At 44.5% G+C, this 21,875-nt stretch overlaps 1 protein-coding gene across 1 annotated transcript in view; it reads right to left on the bottom strand.

Moving 5' to 3' along the window:
• ETNK1 (ethanolamine kinase 1) overlaps positions 1 to 21,875 on the bottom strand; it is a 127,951-nt gene that overhangs the window by 17,820 nt on the left and 88,256 nt on the right. Inside the window, exons 5-6 of the mRNA XM_030215531.1 lie at positions 17,639 to 17,722; positions 14,305 to 14,465 (exon numbers count right to left, since the gene is read on the bottom strand). Coding sequence (XP_030071391.1) covers positions 14,305 to 14,465; positions 17,639 to 17,722 — 245 coding nt within the window. The remainder of the gene's footprint in view (positions 1 to 14,304; positions 14,466 to 17,638; positions 17,723 to 21,875) is intronic.

Raw genomic sequence — 21,875 nt, 5'->3', positions numbered from 1 at the left:
CCCTTTGAAAACTGCAGGGCCAAAGCAGCACACAGCATTGGGGCATGAGAATTTGTGCTGCAAACAGACAAGGCAGGAAATCACTCTAATCTTCCTTCTCCAGTTGTTATCAGAAGTGCTTGCCTGCCAATCACTGTGCATTTAGCTGACACCAGAGAAGCTAAAAGCGCTGTGATTGGCTGCTGGAACGGCTCAAGCAGGAGAGCTCAGGGGGTGGGATGGGGGATTTGTAGCTGTGTGTATAACAGCCGCACAAAACAAATTTTTTTGAAGATTGCTGTGCTTACATCAGGGCTGAAGCAGCAAACTGTTCTATTAGAGGGACACAGAGCAGTGGTGATTAAACAGAAATGATGTGCTGTAGACAGATGGAAGGCATGAAATCACTCTAGCAGAAATTTTTATCCCTCCAGGCTCACACACTTAACTGCCTTCCCTGCTCTGTCGTGTCTCCTCTCTCCCCAAGGATCCTTCTCCTCCTGTAGGAGTGGCAAAGGTGGCTGTGAAGTACTTCCAACATGAAGAACTATCAGGACCAACAGCGTCAGACCTCTTGTTAAGTTTCAGCTCTGAAGGTAGGGGTTGCTTCTGTGCAACGGGTCAGAAAACGGCGATGAATGAGTTCTCAGTGGGCAATTTGGAGGTTTGCGATGCCAACTGAGGGCGTACCCAAGGAGGACTATTTGAAGAACCCACCGATCAGAGGTTATAAAAGGCCACCTTTGGTGAAAAAATTTTAACCTCCTCCCCGACTGGCAAGTCATCCGGGACGGATACTTTTACTACAAACATGCTTTGCTGAAGCCAGTCAAATGCCCATCCTTTGCTTTCCCTGGAGAGCAACAGGGGTCTTAGGTGCATGATGGGGCTGAGCCTGAGTAGGCTGATGAGTCGCAGAATTGTACCTAAACCTAGGGTAGTACTAGGAACTGCTCCTGGGGTTGCCAAAAGTCTTCCTAGCTGAGGAAGTGGATGCAGAATGGGCCCAGTAGGAGAGAGAAGAGATTATATCAGTGTGTTTCTTGATTTGGTCATCAACCAAAAAAAGATTATCCCCCGGCAAAGGGCATCCGTGAACCACTGCTGAACAGAATGTTCCAAGTCAAAAACACGAACCATGAGAGTCTGCGCATTGCTATACATTAAGCAGAGATTCTGGATGCCACATCAAAAGTGTTGTAAGTGCCCCTGGCCAAGAACTTTTAACACGCCTTCTGCTGCTTAATCAACTGGTGAAGAGGCTCAGTGTGTTCCGGAGGGAACGCATCCACCAAGTCCAACAGCTGTCATACCGAGTTTCGCAAGTAGACGCTCGTGAAGAGCTGGTAGGATTGAAGCCTAGAATATCTTCCTCCCAAAAGAATCCAGGGTTCTAGCGTCTCTATCTGGGGGTGCCGAGGCATAGTCCCTAGTACTCTTGGCTCTTTTGAGAGCGGACTACACCACCATGGAATCGTGAGGTAACTGAGGCCTAAAAAAGTAGGTTCACTGTGGATCCAATAATGGGTGTTAATCTTCTTGGGCACGACAGGGACCAAAAGAGGGGACCTCCCAGCTCCCGATGAGGACTTCCTTGAGTACCTCATGGAGAGGGTCAGTCACAGCCTCCTTAGGAGGAGATCTGTAGTCCAGGACCTCGAGCATCTTGGCCCTGGGCTCATCCTCCACTTCCAATGGAAATGGAATGGCACCAGCCATTTCCTTAACAAAAGATGGAAATTACTACTACTACTACTACTACTATTTAGCATTTCTATAGCGCTACAAGGCGTACGCAGCGCTGCACAAACATAGAAGAAAGACAGTCCCTGCTCAAAGAGCTTACAATCTAATAGACAAAAAATAAAGTAAGCAAATCAAATCAATTAATGTGAACGGGAAGGAAGAGAGGAGGGTAGGTGGAGGCGAGTGGTTACAAGTGGGTACGAGTCAAAAGCAATGTTAAAGAGGTGGGCTTTCAGTCTAGATTTTTAAAGGTGGCCAAGGATGGGGCAAGACGAAGGGGCTCAGGAAGTTTATTCCAGGCGTAGGGTGCAGCGAGACAGGGCGCGAAGTCTGGAGTTGGCAGTAGTGGATAAGGGAACAGAAGGATTTATCCATGGAGCGGAGTGCACGGGAAGGGGTGTAGGGAAGGACGAGTGTGGAGAGATACTGGGGAGCAGCAGAGTGAGTACATTTATAGGTTAGTAGAAGAAGTTTGAACAGGATGCGAAAACGGATAGGGAGCCAGTGAAGGGTCTTGAGGAGAGGGGTAGTATGAGTAAAGCGACCCTGGCGGAAGACGAGACGGGCAGCAGAGTTTTGAACCGACTGGAGGGGGGAGAGGTGACTAAGTGGGAGGCCAGCAAGAAGCAGATTACAGTAGTCTAAACGAGAGGTGACAAGGGTGTGGATGAGGGTTTTGGTAGAGTGTTCGGAAAGAAAGGGGCGGATTTTACAGATGTTGTAAAGAAAAACGACAGGTCTTGGCAATCTGCTGGATATGAGTAGAGAAGGAGAGAGAAGAGTCAAAGATGACCCCAAGGTTTCGAGCTGAGGAGACAGGGAGAATGAGAGAGCCATCAACAGAAATAGAAAACGGGGGGAGCGGGGAGGTGGGTTTGGGGGGGAAAATGAGAAGCTCGGTTTTGGTCATATTTAATTTCAGGTGGCGTTGAGACATCCAGACAGCAATGTCAGACAAGCACGCTGAAACTTTGGTTTGGATGCAAGGTGAGATATCAGGGGTAGAAAGGTAGATTTGGGAGTCATTAGCATAGAGATGGTAGGAAAAGCCATGGGATGAGATTAATGAACCAAGGGAAGAAGTGTAGATAGAAAAGAAAAGGGGACCAAGAACAGAACCCTGAGGTACAACGACAGGCAGAGGGATAGAAGTAGAAGAGGATCCACCAGAGTGAACACTAAAGGTGCGGAGGGAGAGGTAGGAAGAGAACCAGGAAAGGACAGAGCCCTGGAATCCAAGTGAGGACAGGGTATCGAGAAGTATGCTGTGATCGACAGTGTCAAAAGCAGCAGAAAGATCAAGGAGAATGAAGATGGAATATTAACCTCTGGATTTAGCCAGTAATAGGTCATTGGAGACTTTAGTAAGCGCAGTTTCAGTTGAGTGGAGAGGGCGAAAACCAGATTGTAGTGGGTCAAGAATAGCATGTGAGGAGAGAAAATCAAGGCAGCGGCGGTGAACAGCACGCTCAAGTAATTTGGAGAGAAAAGGAAGGAGGGAGATGGGTCGGTAATTAGAGGGACAAGTAGAGTCGAGTGAAGGCTTCTTAAGGAGAGGTGTGACACAGCATGTTTAAAGGCAGCAGGGACAGTCGTAGTGGAAAGTGAGAGGTTGAGCTTCTCATTTTCCCCCCCAAACCCACCTCCCCGTTCCCCCCGTTTTCTATTTCTGTTGATGGCTCTCTCATTCTTCCTGTCTCCTCAGCTCGAAACCTTGGGGTCATCTTTGACTCTTCTCTCTCCTTCTCTGCTCATATCCAGCAGACCGCCAAGACGTGTCATTTCTTTCTTTACAACATTCGTAAAATCCGCCCCTTTCTTTCCGAGCACTCTACCAAAACCCTCATCCACACCCTTGTCACCTCTCGTTTAGACTACTGCAATCTGCTTCTTGCTGGCCTCCCACTTAGTCACCTCTCCCCTCTCCAGTCGGTTCAAAACTCTGCTGCCCGTCTCATCTTCCGCCAGGGTCGCTTTACTCAAACTACCCCTCTCCTCAAGACCCTTCACTGGCTCCCTATCCGTTTTCGCATCCTGTTCAAACTTCTTCTACTAACCTATAAATGTATTCACTCTGCTGCTCCCCAGTATCTCTCCACACTCGTCCTTCCCTACACCCCTTCCCGTGCACTCCGCTCCATGGATAAATCCTTCTTATCTGTTCCCTTCTCCACTACTGCCAACTCCAGACTTCGCGCCTTCTGTCTCGCTGCACCCTACGCCTGGAATAAACTTCCTGAGCCCCTACGTCTTGCCCCATCCTTGGCCACCTTTAAATCTAGACTGAAAGCCCACCTCTTTAACATTGCTTTTGACTCGTAACCACTTGTAACCACTCGCCTCCACCTACCCTCCTCTATTCCTTCCCGTTCACATTAATTGATTTGATTTGCTTATTTTTCATTTTTTGTCTATTAGATTGTAAGCTCTTTGAGCAGGGACTGTCTTTCTTCTATGTTTGTGCAGCGCTGCGTATGCCTTGTAGCGCTATAGAAATGCTAAATAGTAGTAGTAGTAGTAGTAGTAGTAGAGAATGTGACAGATAAAAGGAATAAGAGCAGGAGAGATGGCATTAAGAAGGTGGGTGGGAATGGGATCAGAGGAACAGGTGGTACATTTTGAGGAAGAAAGGAGAAGTGTAGTTTCCTCAATAGTAACTTCAGGAAAGGGAATGAGGGGAAGGAGAGAGAGGGGAACGGACTAGTGGAGGGAGAGGTGGTGAGGTAGAGAAAGCAAGGTTTATCTTTTGAACCTTGTTGTGAAAGAATTCAGCAAGGGTCTGAGGAGATAATGAAGGGGGAGTTGGAGGAGGGGGCACCTTGAGGAGAGAGTTCAATGTGGTGAAGAGAAGTCGAGGATTAGAGCCAAGAGAGTTGGTCAGTTGGATATAATAATCCTGTTTGGCACGTAAAAGAGCAGATTGGAAGGAGGTCAGCATGAACTTAAAGTGTAAGAAATCAGCAAGGGCCCGAGACTTCCGCCAGAGGCATTCGGCGGAGCGGGTACAGGAACGTAGGTAGCGGATATTAGAAGTCAGCCAAGGTTGGGGTTTTGTACGCCTTACAGGGCGGGTCATCAAAGGTGCAAGAGTGTCTAAGGCAGAGGATAGAGTATTGTTGTAAGAAGAAACAGCCTCGTTGACAGACGTGGATGGTGCCACAGTAGAGAGGAGGTTTGAAACATGGGAGGATAGAGATGAAGGGTCAATATCGTGAAGATTCCTAGATAAATTAGATAAGATAGGACGGGACTGGGAGGGAGGAGATTTAAGTGTGAAAGTTATAAGATGGTGATCAGAGGAGGGAAGATCAGAGGCAAGGAATCTAGAGGGTGAACAGTTGGAGGAGAAGATGAGATCAAGACAGTGACCATTTTGATGAGTGGGGGAGGTGGAGCATAGTTGGAGATTAAAGGAGGATGTTAAAGCGAGTAACTTGGAAATATAAGAGTTGGAAGGATCATTAGCAGGAATATTAAAGTCACCAAGGATGAGGGAGGGGGAGGAAGGATCATGGAAGAAGGCAAGCCAGGCGTCAAAGTCACTGAGAAAGGATGAAAGGGACTTATTAGGGGGACGATAAATGACCGCTATTCGAAGAGGCAGAGGAGAGAAAAGGCGGATAGAGTGGACTTCAAAGGAGGAAAAACAGTGAGATTGAGGTGGAAGTAGGGGTTGAAATCTGGAGGACGGAGAGAGAAGTAGTCCAACACCATGGCAGCAGGGCGAGGAGTATGTAAAAAATAGATAACCGCCATGGCACAGGGCTGCGACTGAAGCAGAGTCATCAGGGCAGAGCCAGGTTTCTGTTATGGCGAGCAGATGGAGGTGACGCGAGATAAAGAGGTCCTGGATATAGGCGAGTTTCAGGTGGAAAGGAGGGTTCATAGGGGATTCCATAAGACTCATCTGAGGAGAAGTATCTGGGATACTCCTCTGAATCCCATCAGCACTCTTCCTGTGTCAGACAGTATCTCCCTTTGGGATTGCCAAGTCCAAACCTGCCTCGATGACAAGGAATCATGCCCTCAAAAGCGTGGGTTATAACAAGAAGAAATCAGTATGATTTAACAAGATGGTATGTTGTATAAATCAATGAGAGGAACGTTTTGGAGAACTGCCACGATTACCATTTTGGATTAAAGAAAAGGCTTCAAGCAAATTGTGATACAGGATTTATACTCTTTGAAAGAATAACTGTAATTATGTGATAGCTCCGACTGAACTGGAGCGGTGAAGATTTGGATAAGTGAAATTCCTATTACATGAAGTTTGATGGCTTCTGACCAAAGCGAGAAATATGTGGATATTGGTAGCTTCACTGCCAGCAACCCCTTGAGAGAGAGGCTTATTTAGGCAGATGGGGTGGATGAAGATTTGGAGTCAGAATCTGACATTGTGAGGGAGGGAACAAAGATCATGGGAGAATTGTTGAACATGGGAGGGAAGGGAAGGAAGGAAAGAAATGCTGCATGGGAGGAGGGAGAAATGTTGGACATGAGGGGAAGGAAGGAAAGAAATGTTGCAGGAGAGAGGGAGAAATGCTGGACACTGGGGTGGGAGGGAGCAGCGAGAGAGGGAGAAATGTTAGACATTGGGGCTGGAGTGGAGGGAATGGAAGGGAGGAAGAGATGCTGCATGGGGAATGAGGAAAAAAAGAGAAAGAAGGAGGGAGTGAAGGGAGGAAAAGGGATGGCTACTAAGGACGGGGTACCCACAGGTCAATTTCTAAGATTAAGAAAACTTTGTGGTAAAGAAGAGTTTTAAATTTCATTCACAGAAACTCCAAAACAGATTTAAACACAGAGGGTATCCGAGAAAGATAATTAAAAAGGCTTTATAACGAGCCTCTAGTACTCATCAACAGTGGTTATTACAGCCACCGAGCAAAGCAAAACAACAAGGGGAAGATTTCACATGCATGCTATCCTACTCAAATCAAACAGGTCTGATAAAAATCATTAAAAAAAACATTGGACATAGATATCAATACATGATTTTAACAATATGCCGCGGTTTGCCTATACGAGAGCAAAGAATCTGGGAGAACTTCTATCGAGATGTAAAAAAGAGCCCCAGTTGAATGGGAATGGCGAGACTGGATGGGGACATAAACCCTGCACAAGATGCATTTATTGCAAGTACTAGGAAAAAAGGCCCGTTTCTGACACAAATGAAACGGGCGCTAGCAAGGTTTTCCTCGGAGTGTGTGTGTGAGAGAGTGAGTGTGTGAGAGAGAATGAGAGTGTGTGCCAGGGGCCCCCTCCCTCCCTCCCAGTTTCAGGGTCCATCCGCCCCCCCCCCTCCAAGTTCCAGGGTCCGCCCTCCCTCCCACCCACCCAGTTCCAGGGTCACCCCCGGCCCCCTCCAAGTTTCAGGGTCCGCCCGCCCTCCCTCCCACCCATCCAGTTCCAGGGTCGTTGCCCCCCCTCCAGCCACCCTGCGATGTTTAAGTGAAAAATTAGGGAGCTGTGTAGTGTAATAATTCTCTTGGCTCAAACCCTCGTCGTCTCTTTGCCACACTGAACTCTCTCCTCAAAGTGCCTTCACCTCCAACCCCCCCTTCATTTTACCCCCAGACTCTGGCTGAGTTCTTTCATGATAAGGTTCACAAGATTAAACTTGAATTCTCAACCAGGTCACCTCCACCCTTAGTCCATTCTCTCAACCCTCCAACCCCTGCCTCCTTTTCTGAAATCACTGAAGAGGAAACTACACATCTTCTTTCCTCCTCAAAACTAACTACCTGTTCCTCTGATCCTATTCCCACCCATCTACTTAACACTATCTCTCCTACTGTCATCCTGTATCTGTCATATCCTCAATCTTTCACTGTCCACTGCGACTGTTCCTGATGCCTTCAAACATGCCGCAGTCACACCACTCCTTAAAACCTTCATTGGACCCTACCTGTCCTTCCAACTATCACCCCACCTCCCTCCTCCTTTTCCTATCCAAGATACTTGAACGTGCTTGTTCACCGCCGTTGCCTTGACTTTCTTTCATCTCAAGCTATTCTTGATCCACTTCAATCTGGCTTTCGCCCCCTTCATTCAACTGAAACAGCGCTTGCTAAAATCTCCAATGATCTGTTCTTAGCCAGATCCAAAGGTCTCTATTCTATCCTCATCCTTCTCGATCTGCTGATCTTATCCCATGGTTTTCAGTATCACCTTTACGCTTATGACTCCCAGATCTACCTCTCTACACCAGAAATCTCAGCCAAAATCCAGGCCAAGTATCAGCCTGCCTGTCTGACATTGCTGCCTGGAAGTCTCACCGCCATCTGAAACTAAACATGACCAAGACTGAGCTTCTTATCTTTCCCCTTAAACCAACCTCTCCTCCTCCCCCATTCTATATTTCTGTGGATAACAATCTCATCCTTCCTGTCTCATCAGCTCGTAACCTTGGGGTCATCTTCGACTCCTCCCTCTCCTTCTCTGCACATATTCAACAGACTGCTAACACCTGTCATTTCTTTCTCTATAATATCGGCAAAATTCGCCCTTTCCTTTCTGAGCACACTACCGGAACCCTCATCCACGCTCTTATCACCTCTCGCTTAGACTATTACAAACTTGCTTCTCACAGGTCTCCCACTTCGCCATCTCTCTCCTCTTCAATCTGTTCAAAATTCTGCTGCACGACTAATATTCCGCCAGGGTCGTTATGCTCATATTAGCCCCCTCCTCAAGTCACTTCACTGGCTTCCTGTTTCCGCATACAGTTCAAACTCCTCTTATTGACCTATAAGTGCATTCACTCTGCAGCTCCTCAGTACCTCTCCACTCTCATCTCTCCCTACATTCCTCCCCGAATTCCATTCACTGGGTAAATCTCTCTTATCTGCACCCTTCTCCTCCACTGCTAACTCCAGACTCCGTTCCTTTTATCTTGCTGCACCATATGCCTGGAATAGACTTCCTGAGCCAGTACGTCAAGCTCCATCTCTGACCATCTTCAAATCTAAGCTAAAAGCCCACCTTTTTGATGCTGCTTTTAACTCCTAACCCTTGTTCACTTGTTCAGAAACCTTATTTTATCATCCTCACTTTAATATTCCCTTATCTCTTGTTTGTCCTGTTTGTCTGTCCTAATTAGATTGTAAGCTCTGTCGAGCAGGGACTGTCTCTTCATGTTCAAGTGTACAGCGCTGCATACTGTAACCAAGGTACCTTTCTTGTGCAGCCAAGGATAGAACAATCTCCTCCAGCCACAGGCTCCCGGTACAGTGAAGAAACAGATGTCCACCAGTAACTTCAATCTTAAGAACTTTTATTCCATGCAGGTTTCTAGTACACAGTTCCAATAGCAGCATAGCACATACCAGGATTCAATACAGGCTTACAGGCTCCAGTCTGGGCTCTTTATCCAGTGCACAATAAACAGTAATTCAATTCCCAAGACAAACAGTTCTTTCAGTTCATCATCACAGTTCAGTCACCAAGCAGCATTTTCTACCTTCTATCCTCTTTACCTTCAGAAGAGTTCAATATTTTAGGGACTCCTTCTACCCAAGAGTTTCCCCTGCATCAGCTTCACAGTGAATTCAATACTTTTGGGACTTCCTCTCACCTAAGGAATTTCAGCCTGCTTCAGTGCTTTAGGGACCTCCCTGCCCAAGGGTTTTCAGCCTGCAACTGCTTCTCTCCTTCTGCTTCTCTCTCCTGAACTGAACTCCTGGGACTCCTTCCCACCTGCCTAATCAATCCCTGGCTTCAGCTACCACCACCAATCATTCTCCTTCCCTTAGCTTCCTCACACCCAAACCAGCTGAGTTAAGCATTAGACTAATGAGACCAATGATGAGCTCCTGCACACAGGGTTTCCTAACTCTCTTTCCACCTAGCGGCAGCCACTCTACACAACCTGCCAGCTTACCCATGTCTTCCCCGATTGCAGCTAGGAGTCCAGTTCGGGTTCTTCATCTCACCCTCTGGCTCCTTGCCTGCAATGCCTTCTGGGACTTGTATTTCAGACTGAAACTGCCTTAACCCAACTATCCTGGAGGTGACTTTATCACAGTATGTCTAGTAGTGCTATAGAAATGATAAGTAGTAGTAGTAGTAAAACGCACCTGCAACGTTGTGAAGCTGACTCCGTGGCTTCATTGAAGTGAAGGGTTCGTAAGGTTCGTCAGATTCATCCGTCTGTCATCATCTCTCTCGGCCCCGCCCTCGCGCCTCTGATAGGTCCACCACCCTCAACGTCAAAACGTGATGACGTCGAGGGCGGCGGACCTATCAGAGGCGCAAGGGCGGCGCAGAGAGAGATGGTTACAGAGCGACAAACCTTACGATCCTTATGAACCCTTCACTTCAGTGAAGCCACGGAGTCAGCTTCAGAACATTGAAGGTGCCTTTTATTATAGTAGAGATGTAAGGCAAACACAGTCGATAATGCATCCGATAACTGGCAAACCCTATAGGTTAATCTCATTGACCAATTGTGAATACAGTCAAGTGATATATGGCATTTGCTGCCCCTGCCAGAAATGGTATATAGGGTACACCACTAGAAAAATTAAACAGAGGATAGCGGAACATATCAGCAATTTGAGAATAGGTAAAAGAGAGGCTCCCCTCACTGATCACTGGCAAGCAATGCATCATGCAAAACAAGCTTTAAAATACATAGTGCTCACACAAATTAATTTACTGCAAGGGGGTAACACAGCAAAAGTCCTGTTTAGAAAACAACAGTTTATATTCCGGTGGAATATGGTAAATCCTAATAGTTTGAACCGGGAAACAGAGTGGGTAAATCTGTAGGGGATCTTGTGACACCAGCGATGACGTCTGTTAAGGATATAAAAAGATCTAGTGCGCATGCATCGGTGTTTTTTTGGTTGGAAAGCTCGGGAGGGAATGAGCTCCATTCAAGGAAAGCCACAGATATATTATTTGAATAAGGATTATTTGATAAGGTATCAGTCTAAAATTAATGAACAGTGGAATAAGGAAGTTAGACCATACAGTGAATATGAGATGAACTATACTGTTTTAATTTGCATTATAGGTGTCCTAAGTTCTCCTAAAGACGCCAAGAACGAGCAAGACAAGAATCAGAACATTTGATCTAGTCAACAAATTAAGTTGAAGATTATTTAGGGAAATGGGACTTGATATACTGCCTTTCTGTGGTTTTTGCAACTACATTCAAAGCGGTTTACATAGTATATTCAGGTACTTATTTGTACCAGGGGCAATGGAAGGTTAAGTGACTTGCCCAGAGTCACAAGGAGCTGCAGTGGGAATCGAACTCAGTTCCCCAGGATCAAAGTCCACTGCACTAACCAGTAAGCTACTCCTCCATTCACATGGTTTTGTTAAAAGATTGCACCGGACCTATAGATAACATCGGCTATAACCATTGGAGTATTTACAACTCAGAGCATCTACAATCCCAAGCTAAGTAAAATAATATCTGTTTGTGGTTTGATACAGACTTTGTAATATAAATGATGGAAGGAAGGGAGGGATTGTAGTGCAATGATGTGCAATGATAGTGCATTACACCGGCAATATTAGGCTAAGACTGAGAACTTGTTTATAATCATATATAAGAAATAGCATAAGAAAAAATTCTAAAAAAAAATATAATATAGACAAACAGTGGTTTCTTTAAGATGTAGATATATTATTAAATTTTAACTACCACACCCTCGACCATTCGTCTAGCATTCAGAAATCCCTTCTCATCGTTTCTACTCCCTCCAGGGTATCCACTCTATTGGCTATTTTCATGTCATCCGCAAAAAGGCAAACCTTTCCGTCCAACCCTTCAGCAATATCTCCCACAAATATATTAAACAGAATGGGCCCCAGCAAGGACTCCTGAGGAACTCCACTGCTCACCTTCCTTTCCTCTGAACGGATTCCATTTACCACCACCCTCTGCCACCTGTCGGTCAACCAGTTTCCTATCCAGTTCACCACTTTTGGTCCTAAGTTCAACCCATTCAGCTTATTCACGAGTCTTCTGTAGGGGACTGTATCAAAGGCTTTGTTGAAATCCAAGTAGATTACATCTAGCGCATGTCCTTCATCCAGTTCTTTGGTCACCCAGTCAAAGAAGTCAATAAGATTCGTTTGGCAGGATTTTCCTTTGGTAAAGTCATGTTGACTCGGGTCTTGTTAACTATCCTTTCTTTCAGCAGCGACTCCATTATTTTTCCTACCACTGACATGAGACTTACCGGTCTGTAGTTTCTCACTTCTTCCCTGTCTCCACTTTTGTGAAGAGGGGCCACATCCGCTAGTCTCCAATCTCATGGAACTTCTCCCGTCTCTAAAGATCTATTAAATAAATCTTTAAGAAGTCCCGCCAGGACCTCTCCGAGCTCCCTCAGTATCTTGGGATGTAACCCATCCGGCCCCATAGCTTTGTCTACCTTCAGATTCTCAAGGTGCTTATAAACTCTATCTTCCATAAAACGGTGCAGTATCCACTCCATTCCCAGATGTTCCCTCAGCAGAAAAGGAGAAGGGTGAGAAAGAGGGTGAAATGAGTGTACAGAGGCAGTAAAGTGAGCTATAAAGGAAAGATTGATATGTCAGAGGTAGGTGCAGTGGGCGTAAGCAAGAGAAAACACAAATGGACAGCGGTCGCTTGAAGAATTAGCAGAAGACAGACAGGAAAGCAAAAAAAAGAGAAACTACATCCAACATGATGGAAAATTTAAAATGTCCAGACAACAAAGGTAGAAAAAAAGCATTTTATTTTGAATGTATTAAATGAATATGGTTTATTATTATCCTTGATATACTGCTCTTCCTTAAACAAATAAAGTGGTTCACAATATAAAATCAAAACAGGTAAAAAATCTTACTTATGGAATGCTATTTAATAACAGAAAAATACAAATAGAGTATAGTTATTAGAACATAAAATATAATAGTAATAATAACAGATAGCTAATACACTAGACAGAGACTCGCAAAAAAAAAAAAAAAAATCAGTGAATCCCAGGAGAGATAGATCCTTAAAGTTGAAAGTTGCTAGTTTGGGGAAATGTGCATAGCAGATGTCTTTGTATTGTTTTCAGTAGAAAAGGAAATGCATTTCTATTTTTATTTCTCTAGTGTTGCAGTACCTGCCTCCCAGTTCAATTTTTGTGATCACTTGTTCTGTATTTGGTGAGGATCTGTCAGTGTGATAGCAGAGGCAGATGAGGAGATCGGAGGGTAGGCAAAGAGGAAATGGGATTGAGAGGGGCCCTAGCACGTCTAACACCAGCCCCGACCCTTTCTGTAGCTGGTGGGAATCTCCAAGGCCTCCAGAACTCCCTTCTACCACACTCTGCAGTGAGTGGCAGCATTCTTGCATCACCAAAAACTAAGCATGCATGGGGTGCCAGCATCAGTGGCTCAAGGACATTGCTGTTGCCTGTAAACTTGGTAAAAAGAAGTTTTTGCCACCTTCGGAAAAAGTTTTCAGCTGATGGAGCTTGGAAATCCTAATTAGCTAAAGCAGCGGTTCCCAGACTGTGCCCCACAGCGAACTCAGGGGTGCTGCAGCAAATCCCAACCTCCCTCACGCCGCCACCTGCACTACTGCTCCTCCCAATCCAGCATCTGCCTCCTCTTTTCACCGCTTCCCCCTCCCCAACGCACACACACCCATCCCTGCCACTGTTGCTTCTCTAGATGAGCAGCAGCGGAAAAAGAAGCTGCAGCCACGTGGCACCTAGCTCTTCATACACGCGATTGATGATCCTGCCCTCTTGAACATCACTTCCTGTTTCAGGGCACAGCCAGCAGCTGTACGTAAGGAGAGTCTGGTCCCGCATGGCTGCAGCTTGTTTTGCTGCTGCTGCTCATCTAGAAAAGCAGCAGCAGAAGGGGTGAGTGTATGGGGACAGAGAGGAAGAAGACAATGGAGTGGGGGGGGGGGGGGGGGGTGAAACAGGGGGTTTAGGCTGGATGGAACGTGGAGAGCAAAGTAGGAGGCGAGAAAGAGGTCAGGCGCTGGATGAAAGTAGGGAGAAGGAAGGTCAGGCGCTGGATGGCAGGGGAAGGGAAGGAGGTCAGGCGCTGGGTGGCAGGGGAAGGGAAGGAGGTCAGGCGCTGGGTTGCAGGGGAAGGGAAGGAGGTCAGGCGCTGGGTAGCAGGGGAAGGGAAGGAGGTCAGGCGCTGGATGGAATGGTGGAGAGAAGAAGGGTAGACGGTGAATGAGAGGAGGGAAGGAGGGCAGACACTGGATGGAAGAGGGGGAGAGAAGGAAAGTATGCACGGGAGTGCAGGTGTTGGTGGCTAAAGCATGCTACCAATTTGCTTGCGCAAGCAGCATGGAGCTTGGACCTCAGGCAGTGGACCTTGGGCATCCCCGACAGCAAAGGTAGGACTCAATGCTGTTGGTGGTGGGTAAGGGGAGACACGAGAGGAAATGTGTAGCCTACAAATGCCGTTCCCAAGAAAGTTTGGGAACCACTGAGCTAAAGTATTTATATTGAGTTGTGTGATACCAGAGTAGAGTCAGGGCAGAGAAAATGTGCCCACCTACCTTGGGCTCAGGACCACCTAAAACTGGCTGGCTGGCTGCACAACTGAAAGGAAGCTTATGTATTCAGAACTCACCAGTGCAAACTGGTTCACTTGTACATATAACACTTCCACTTCTTTCTCAGAGACATCTTTGTCAAAGCCTTTATACTCCTTATAGGCCTCTAGGTAAGACCTTAGCCATTGTTCTTGCAGAGCTCTGTCAGGAAATAAGCTGTAGTCCACTTCACTTACTCCTAAAAGCACAGCATAAAATCAATGTTAGAGTCATCAAATGTTTACAATCAGGATATTCAAAAGATTTAGACACCTAACTTAAACAGAACAAGTTTACCATGTAGAGCTGCCACAAAATATTAAGTCAAAGCGTGTGAAAAGTTTAAATGGCTACTGGTCAGCTTCCTGATTAAAAAAATGAAATGTTTATAATTCTTTCTAACCCAACGAGATACTGGAATCCTCTATGGAGGAAAACAAGGCTACTCTAGCAGCTACTTTGTCAGCAACATAGAGGTGATTATAAGCAAGTGTTTCAGGAAAGGAATATTACTTTTTCAGATCTTGCTCATGCTAGTCAGGAAAAAGTTTCTCTTGTTCTCTACTAAAGTTATTTCTTTTGGTTTTTGTTTATTTAATTCCCCTGTAAATACAGAATTAAGTAACAAGGAAATACTGCTCCAGATAAGAACATAAGAAAAGCCATGCTGAGTCCATCAAGTCCAACCGTGGCTAGTAATTCCCAGGGATGAGGAATGTCATTCCCAAATCAACCTAATTATTTTTGTTATAGACTTTCTCTCCAGGAACTTGTCCAAACCTCTTTTCAATCTTGCTATTTTGGGTCACCTTGACAAATGACAGGGGTTGTTTTAGGTGTCAACAGCTTAATAATGCACTGCATGAAAAAAAAAAGCTTTCTATAATCTGCTGGTCATTAGTTTCATGGAGTGTTTTTGTGTTTGACAGATTAAACAACCATTCCATCTCACTCATAATTTTATGAACTTCTGTCATATCCTCTGTTTTTCTTTTCTCTAAACTAAAGAGTGCAATTCTGTTTAGCCTCCCCTCATGAGGGAGATATTTTATCCTTTATCATTTTTATTGCCCTTCTGAACCTTTTCTAGTTGTACTATACCCTTTTTGAGATGGGATGACCAGAACTACACACAGTACTCAAGGTGTAGATACACCAAGAACTTACTACAGAGGCATAAAGATACTCTCAGTTTTGTTTCCCATCCCTTTTTGAAGAATCCCCAAAATTCTATTTGCTTTTTTAGTAGCTACGAGACACTGGGCTAAAAATTTCGACATATCATCCACAAAGACTATAAGATCTTTTTTTTGGATGATGACGAGCTCAGCATTCTATACTAGTAGTTGGGATTATTTTTACTTTGCAATTGTCCATATTAAATTTCACCTGCCATTTAGATGCTCAAATCTGTTTAAATTTTCTTCACGGAGGGAGGGTATAGTGATTCTTTAAAGCCTCGCCCAAATTTTTGCATCTGTCTGAGTGGTAAGACTGGAGGCAATTTGTAATATGCTGGTTTAGCTATGACCCTTAACTGGGTTATTCATTTATTTTGGTTTTCTTTTTTTGTTTTTCATTTGTTTCCGCGCCTCTTTTACCGCTACTGCAGATTTGTGTGTACCTTCTATTGATAAGATTTGCCTTAATTACTAATTGAAAATTATATGAGCTGAGTGCATTCAATTTTGTAATGCTGTACAATTTCAAAATTCTAAATAAATAAGATAAACAGAAAGCTGGATGGACTAAGCATTAGACAACTCTAAGTAAAAAGCTAAGACTCTTCTACAATCCAAAATGTGCAAGACAATGACGCCTTCAAGGATAGGTGGCCTAAGGAAAGACTGGAAGGACAACTGACTGCTTAAGGTAGAAACCTAATGTCACCTTAGTCTGCAAATTAGGATGTACACATAGTAATAAGCCTATTGCTGAAAATTTTGTATACTGTGGATAAGTCACCAAGGCCTGGAACTCACCAACTGCATGACCACCACCAAAACTAAGACTTTCCAGGTCAGGTTCTTCAGCTCACAGAAGTCTAGTTGTTCAAAGAAAGCTTTCCATCAGCTGGGAACGTACCACATGAGGTCCTAAGACACAGCAGAAGGCTTCAACAGAAGCAATCCCTGCACAAATTAAACTGAAGGCTGTACAAATGTGTTTACCTTCTAAGTGGCGACAATATGCACCAATTGCACTGACATGAAGCCTGACATATTTGATTTTAAAGACTGACTGAAAATGTAGAAGGCATTGCAGCTTGAGTGAAACAGGAAAACCTGTCTAGGATCTTTGCCACCCCAGACAGCAAACCTCTTCCACTTAAAACTGTAAGATCTTCTGGTGGAGTCACTCTTAGAAGCCAGAAGGATTTGAGACATGTTATCAGGTAGATTAATTGAACTACTATTACCCTTTCAACATCCAGACAGCGAGGGCTAGAGACCTGGTGTTTGGATTAACAGTTCCCTGATTCTGCGTGGGGACATCCAAATGTGGACCTAACTAGCAGTCAAGACCTCAAGTTAGGGTTCCTCTTGACTTCTGAAGTTTAGACTCCAAAGCAGACTATTGCTGTAAAGAAGCTTCTTACCACTGTGCTCTCTGTCGGGCTAAATGTCAGTTGGATCAGACTTGAAGCTGAAGAGGCTTTCCATATATTCTTGACACCTAAAACAGCCCCTATCATCTGCTGGAAAATGGGCAACTAGAGATATCATACCTAGGCCCCAGACATAGACTATGGGCATCTGTGTAGGATACGATGCTGCCATAACATTGGGTACAAAACTGCTAGACTTCTTTACTCCCTGGGACATTGACAGAAAAACAGCCAGTGTGATATCAAAAGACCCAACAGTAAAATGTTTGATCTCACTTAATGAACAGGTAATCAATGTAGGCCATAGAAAACAAAAATCAAAGAAACTGAAAATTACCAGTAAGCTTAACAAGGATTTTTTTTTTTTAAGTGGGAGAGCAGTGAAATGGGGATGGTCCAAAGCCAAGTATGTAAAAAATTTGTCTGTTGGGATCTGTTGGGAGGGAGGAGGGAAGAGAGAACCAAGGCAGCCCTGCATGTTGCTGCTATATGGGGACTCCTGCACAAGAGCAGCAGAGCTCTCTGGAAAACTCTGATTTGTTTCCCATCCAGCTTGCCCCTAGAGAAAAAGATGTAACTTACATAAACTGCGTTGAAAATTGACCTTCCCAAATTTAGTATGTACCATTGTATTTTACCCCATAGTAATGAACAATATAAATACCGCTAATACAAAAAAAAAAAAAAAAAAAACACACACACATAAGGAATTTAAGTTTCTAACAAGTAACTTCCCTTTATGTGAGGAGCAATTTAGATTTTACCTGCAAACTCATTGAAATGATTTCCAATATCATATGCCTGGTAGTTGTAGCCTGAATATTCATAATCAATAAACTGTACGTCACCTATTTAAGGGGGGAAAAAGAGGTATAAGAGTATGTACAAGAAAACATTCTTCTATGGTATCTGCCCCTAAATATTTGTTTTTAATTGCATGCATAAGACAATCCATTAGAAGGATGTAAATGTTTTGGCATGAACTTCACATAGATCAAGAAAATATATACAGATCAACAGCTTACTTTGCATATTAATGCATGTTTTATTAAAAAAAAAAGTTGACCATCATGATTTTAGAAACCAAAGATTTTTAAGCTGTTTAGTCCTAATGACTCTACAACAAAATATAATAAAACCAATATATTCTACAACCAGAGGGCAGTCAGCAAGATATCATGGGATACAGTATTAGATAAGTAGAATGCTTATAAATTAGTTGTAAATCCACTTCTTACATATTTCAATATGTCTGTTAGGCCTGAGGTAATTCTGTTCAATTGCATTATGAAGTTGAGTAGAATACCCCTCCTGTATAAAATGCAAAAATTCAGTGCTGAATGTTATTGCAGGTCGGAGAGTGGGCCACAAAGCAAGAAATGCATTCTATCATGTACCCATCGTAGCCGGAGGTAGGCAGCATCGACGGTGGCTTTGGGTCGGAACAAAGGGCATCAACGTCTGCACACGCGGGCAGGCGGGAAGCCACGTTGTATTCTGGCCACACAGGCAGGCAGGAAACGGTGACAGCATCTGGCCCTGTGGCAGGAAGGAAGCTATGTCAGCACTGGCTGGAGCAGGGGTAGCTTCAGCCCATATCAGTCCAAGAGGTTGATGAGGTTTAGTAGGGGGGAAAATATAGGGGTCAGGCCTGAGGGAGTGAAACAAAAGATGAACTAGGAAAGGGGACCTATGAATGGAAGGGGAGAAGGAGTATGAGAGATCAGAAGGGGTGAATGAGTAGAGGGAGGGCCAGGGAAGAGAAGAAAAGAGTAAGCACAGCAAGATGAGTATAGAGGGCAAACAGTGGGGGACGGATAAGAGCAGGGGAGGCCCTATCATTAGGCAGTCGCTTCAAGTGGCAGCATTTTTGGGGCTGCATGAAGTACCCTCAACCACTCCAGTGGAGACTTCAAGAGCAAAAATTCCCTAATGGCCACCTTTCAGCCGCTGCCGCCTCTCCCCACTCCTATTGTGGAAAAAGCCAACAATAAACATGGGGCCTCCGAGACCCATACAAGCCTCCTAGGCCCTGCCAGTTATGCCCCCTCTGATGCATACTTTCATGTCACAGGGTGCATGAATGGCAGGGCCTTTGAAATGCGCATGGGTATCGAAGGCCCCACTGTTTATCGTTCGGCTTATTGCTGCTGCAGGGCTGGGAAGAGGAGGCAGCAGGCGGGCAGGCAGAGGAGTGGCAACAGCTGATCCTTCACCTCAGGCAACAGATTGCCTTGTGCTGTCCCTGGATAGGAGTAGAAAAAGAATGAGCAGAGAGAAGAAGAATTCAGAGGAAGATAGGAGAACCAAGAGCATCAGGCCTGTGGAGGGTGGAAAGAAAGTGGTGGTCAAGTTTGGGAAGCTAAGGGAAAAGTGTACAGCCAAGAGATGAAGTGCAATAAAGATGGGAGGAGACAGTGAAAAGAACAACCTTATGATATTTATCTGTTCTTAAAATGCACACTTTAGAGAGTTCTGCTAAAAAATAAAAAAATTCTGCATCTCAGTAACTTTCTGTATTGCATTTTAAAATAATCCAAGGGGTCTTTTACTAAGGCACGCTAGTGTTTTTAGCATAATAATTAGGACGTGCTAAATGCTAGAGACATCCATATATTCCTATGGGCATCTCTAGCATTTAGCACGTCCTAATCAGCATACACTAAAAATGCTAGCAAGCCTTAGTAAAAGATCTCTTTAGTGATTAATATTGGGTCATTTTAACAAACGAATCATGCAGAATTCTGCAGAATTACAAAATGTATACGTTTTTTGTTCATAATTTTTGTCACTAGTAACCCATTTTTCTCTTGATTTTTAATTAGACAAGAATAAACACAATCTTATATATGTTATTATCAATGTACTAAAGAATGCTGCAATGCACAATTGAAATAGTCAAAAATAAAATCACTTAATTTAAACCAATCTTTGACTGCAATACTATTTACAGATGAATCATACAAACCAATCGAATATATCATTTATTACCACACTAGTGGAACCAAGCCTGTTTCGTCAACAATGAAACGGGCCCTAGGAAGGCTCTCGTGTAAGCATTTTTTTTCTCTCTCTCCCCCCCCTCCCCTCCCATGTCCAGCGATTCTCCTCTTCCCTGCCCTCCCATCCGTGTCCCGCGATTCTCTCCTCTCCTCCCAACCCATCCATCGATTCTCCTCTGCCCTCCCCTCCCTTCGATGTCCCGCGATTCTCTCCTTCCCTCCATGTTCAGCGATTTGTTACAAACCATGCACTTCTGAGCAACTGTCGGCTTTCCCCTAGTTTTTAGTTTAAAAGCTGCTTTCTCTCCTTTTTAAAATGTTGATGCCAGCAGCCTGGTTCCACTCTGGTTAAGACACCCTCAGAGCCTTCAGAAGCCTGGACACCACCACTAAGGAATAGCCCTGTCGTGTTCATTTACGCCCTTTAGGTCCAAGCTGCATGCTGAAAGAGATCTGGATCCTTCATAACTATAGACCCCTTTGCTCTAAAATCCTGGCCTCCTGGGAAAACAGATGAGTCCCTCTACTATGAGATATGAGATCTGCATACCAAGGGCACTGTGGCCAGTCCAGTTGTATCAAGATCATTACCAAGGGATAAGCCACAATGCGGCACACCATTTGCTCAATAAGGGGGCATAATGGAAACATACAGTGGCTGCTTTTCTTGGAAAAACTTGAACTCAACTATTCTCTGAGAACTCTAATCCCATCTCTGGCTGAATAACTTAGAAACTTGGGTGATACATCGAGATGCCATCAGAATGAATACTGGTGGATTCCAATGACCCATTAGGAATTGAAATGCCCAATCCCCACTCATCTGGATCTAGGGTACTGCTGTTGAGAACATCCGCCTGTCTTCCCTATATCCCTACCCAAGTGCTCATCTGTCCAGAGGTGATTTTTGCCATCACTGCAACACTTCTTGTGTCCTACAGTCTGTTTATATAGGCCACAAGAGGTCACATTGTCCGATATCACTTGTACTGCTGTTCCCTCTAAAAGAGGATGGAAGGGCAGGAGCATTAGGTGAACCATGCAGGCTGATGAGTCGTCGACTTCTGCCATGTCCAGGTCCCTTTAAGCAAATCTGCCCTGACAATGAGCTCCCCAGCCTAGGAAACTGGCATCTGTTGTGAACAGCACCAAGGACAATCTTCACAGCCATCTATCTGGTGACAGATGGAGAGAATCTGTCCACCATTCTAGCAAACTCCATGCCACCATCTACAACGGAAGCCAAGCATTATAATCCTGCAACTGCAGAGATCACCTTGCAGTTCTCACTGTAGTTCTCAATTAAATTCACTCTCACTTAGTCAAGTGCAACTTTGTTCTGTCTATTTCTCGTGATCTATCTGTGGCCTTTGATCTGGTAAATCACGCTCTCTTATTGTCTAGGCTTAGTTCTTTAGGGTTGACAGGCATGGTCCCTACACAGTTTTCCTCTTTTCTTTCAAGTTGTTCTAACCAGGTAAAGACTTCATCTTCAACTGCACCCCCTCGTACTTTGACTTGCTGTGTGGCACAAGGTTCAGTCTTATCTCCTCTTTTGTTTAATTTGTTTCTTAGCTCCCTGGCTGCACTCATTCAGACCTGGGGTCTTTCTTTTCATTTCTATGCGGATATTCTTTTATTTTTTCCTATTAACTCACAGTCTTTGTCTTTGAAAATCCTCCAAGACTGCCTTGATTGTATCCAGAACTGGCTTTTAGAACACAGGTTAGTTCTGAACAAACAAAAGATGGTGGCGTGTCGTCCTCCGGGAGCTTGGTCCAAGACACAACCACTACTTGTAGAGATTACTTCCTCTGCCAGGTCACAATTCTCAAGAATTATCTTCCTGGGAGACTTAAATCTGCACTTGGAAAATGAAGCAGACACCAATGTCCACAACTTCAAATCATTCCTGAAGGACCTGCAAACTAAACTACATTCTCCAAGGATGCAACTCATGAAAAAGGACGTTAGACTTCAAATGGAAGCCAGTACTATA

Source organism: Microcaecilia unicolor, chromosome 9 (genome assembly GCF_901765095.1).
Source record: "Microcaecilia unicolor chromosome 9, aMicUni1.1, whole genome shotgun sequence".
In the NCBI taxonomy this organism is placed as follows: Eukaryota; Metazoa; Chordata; class Amphibia; order Gymnophiona; family Siphonopidae; genus Microcaecilia; species Microcaecilia unicolor.
The sequence above is the reverse complement of the archived record's forward strand: the minus strand, read 5'-3'. Positions and strand labels throughout refer to the sequence as shown.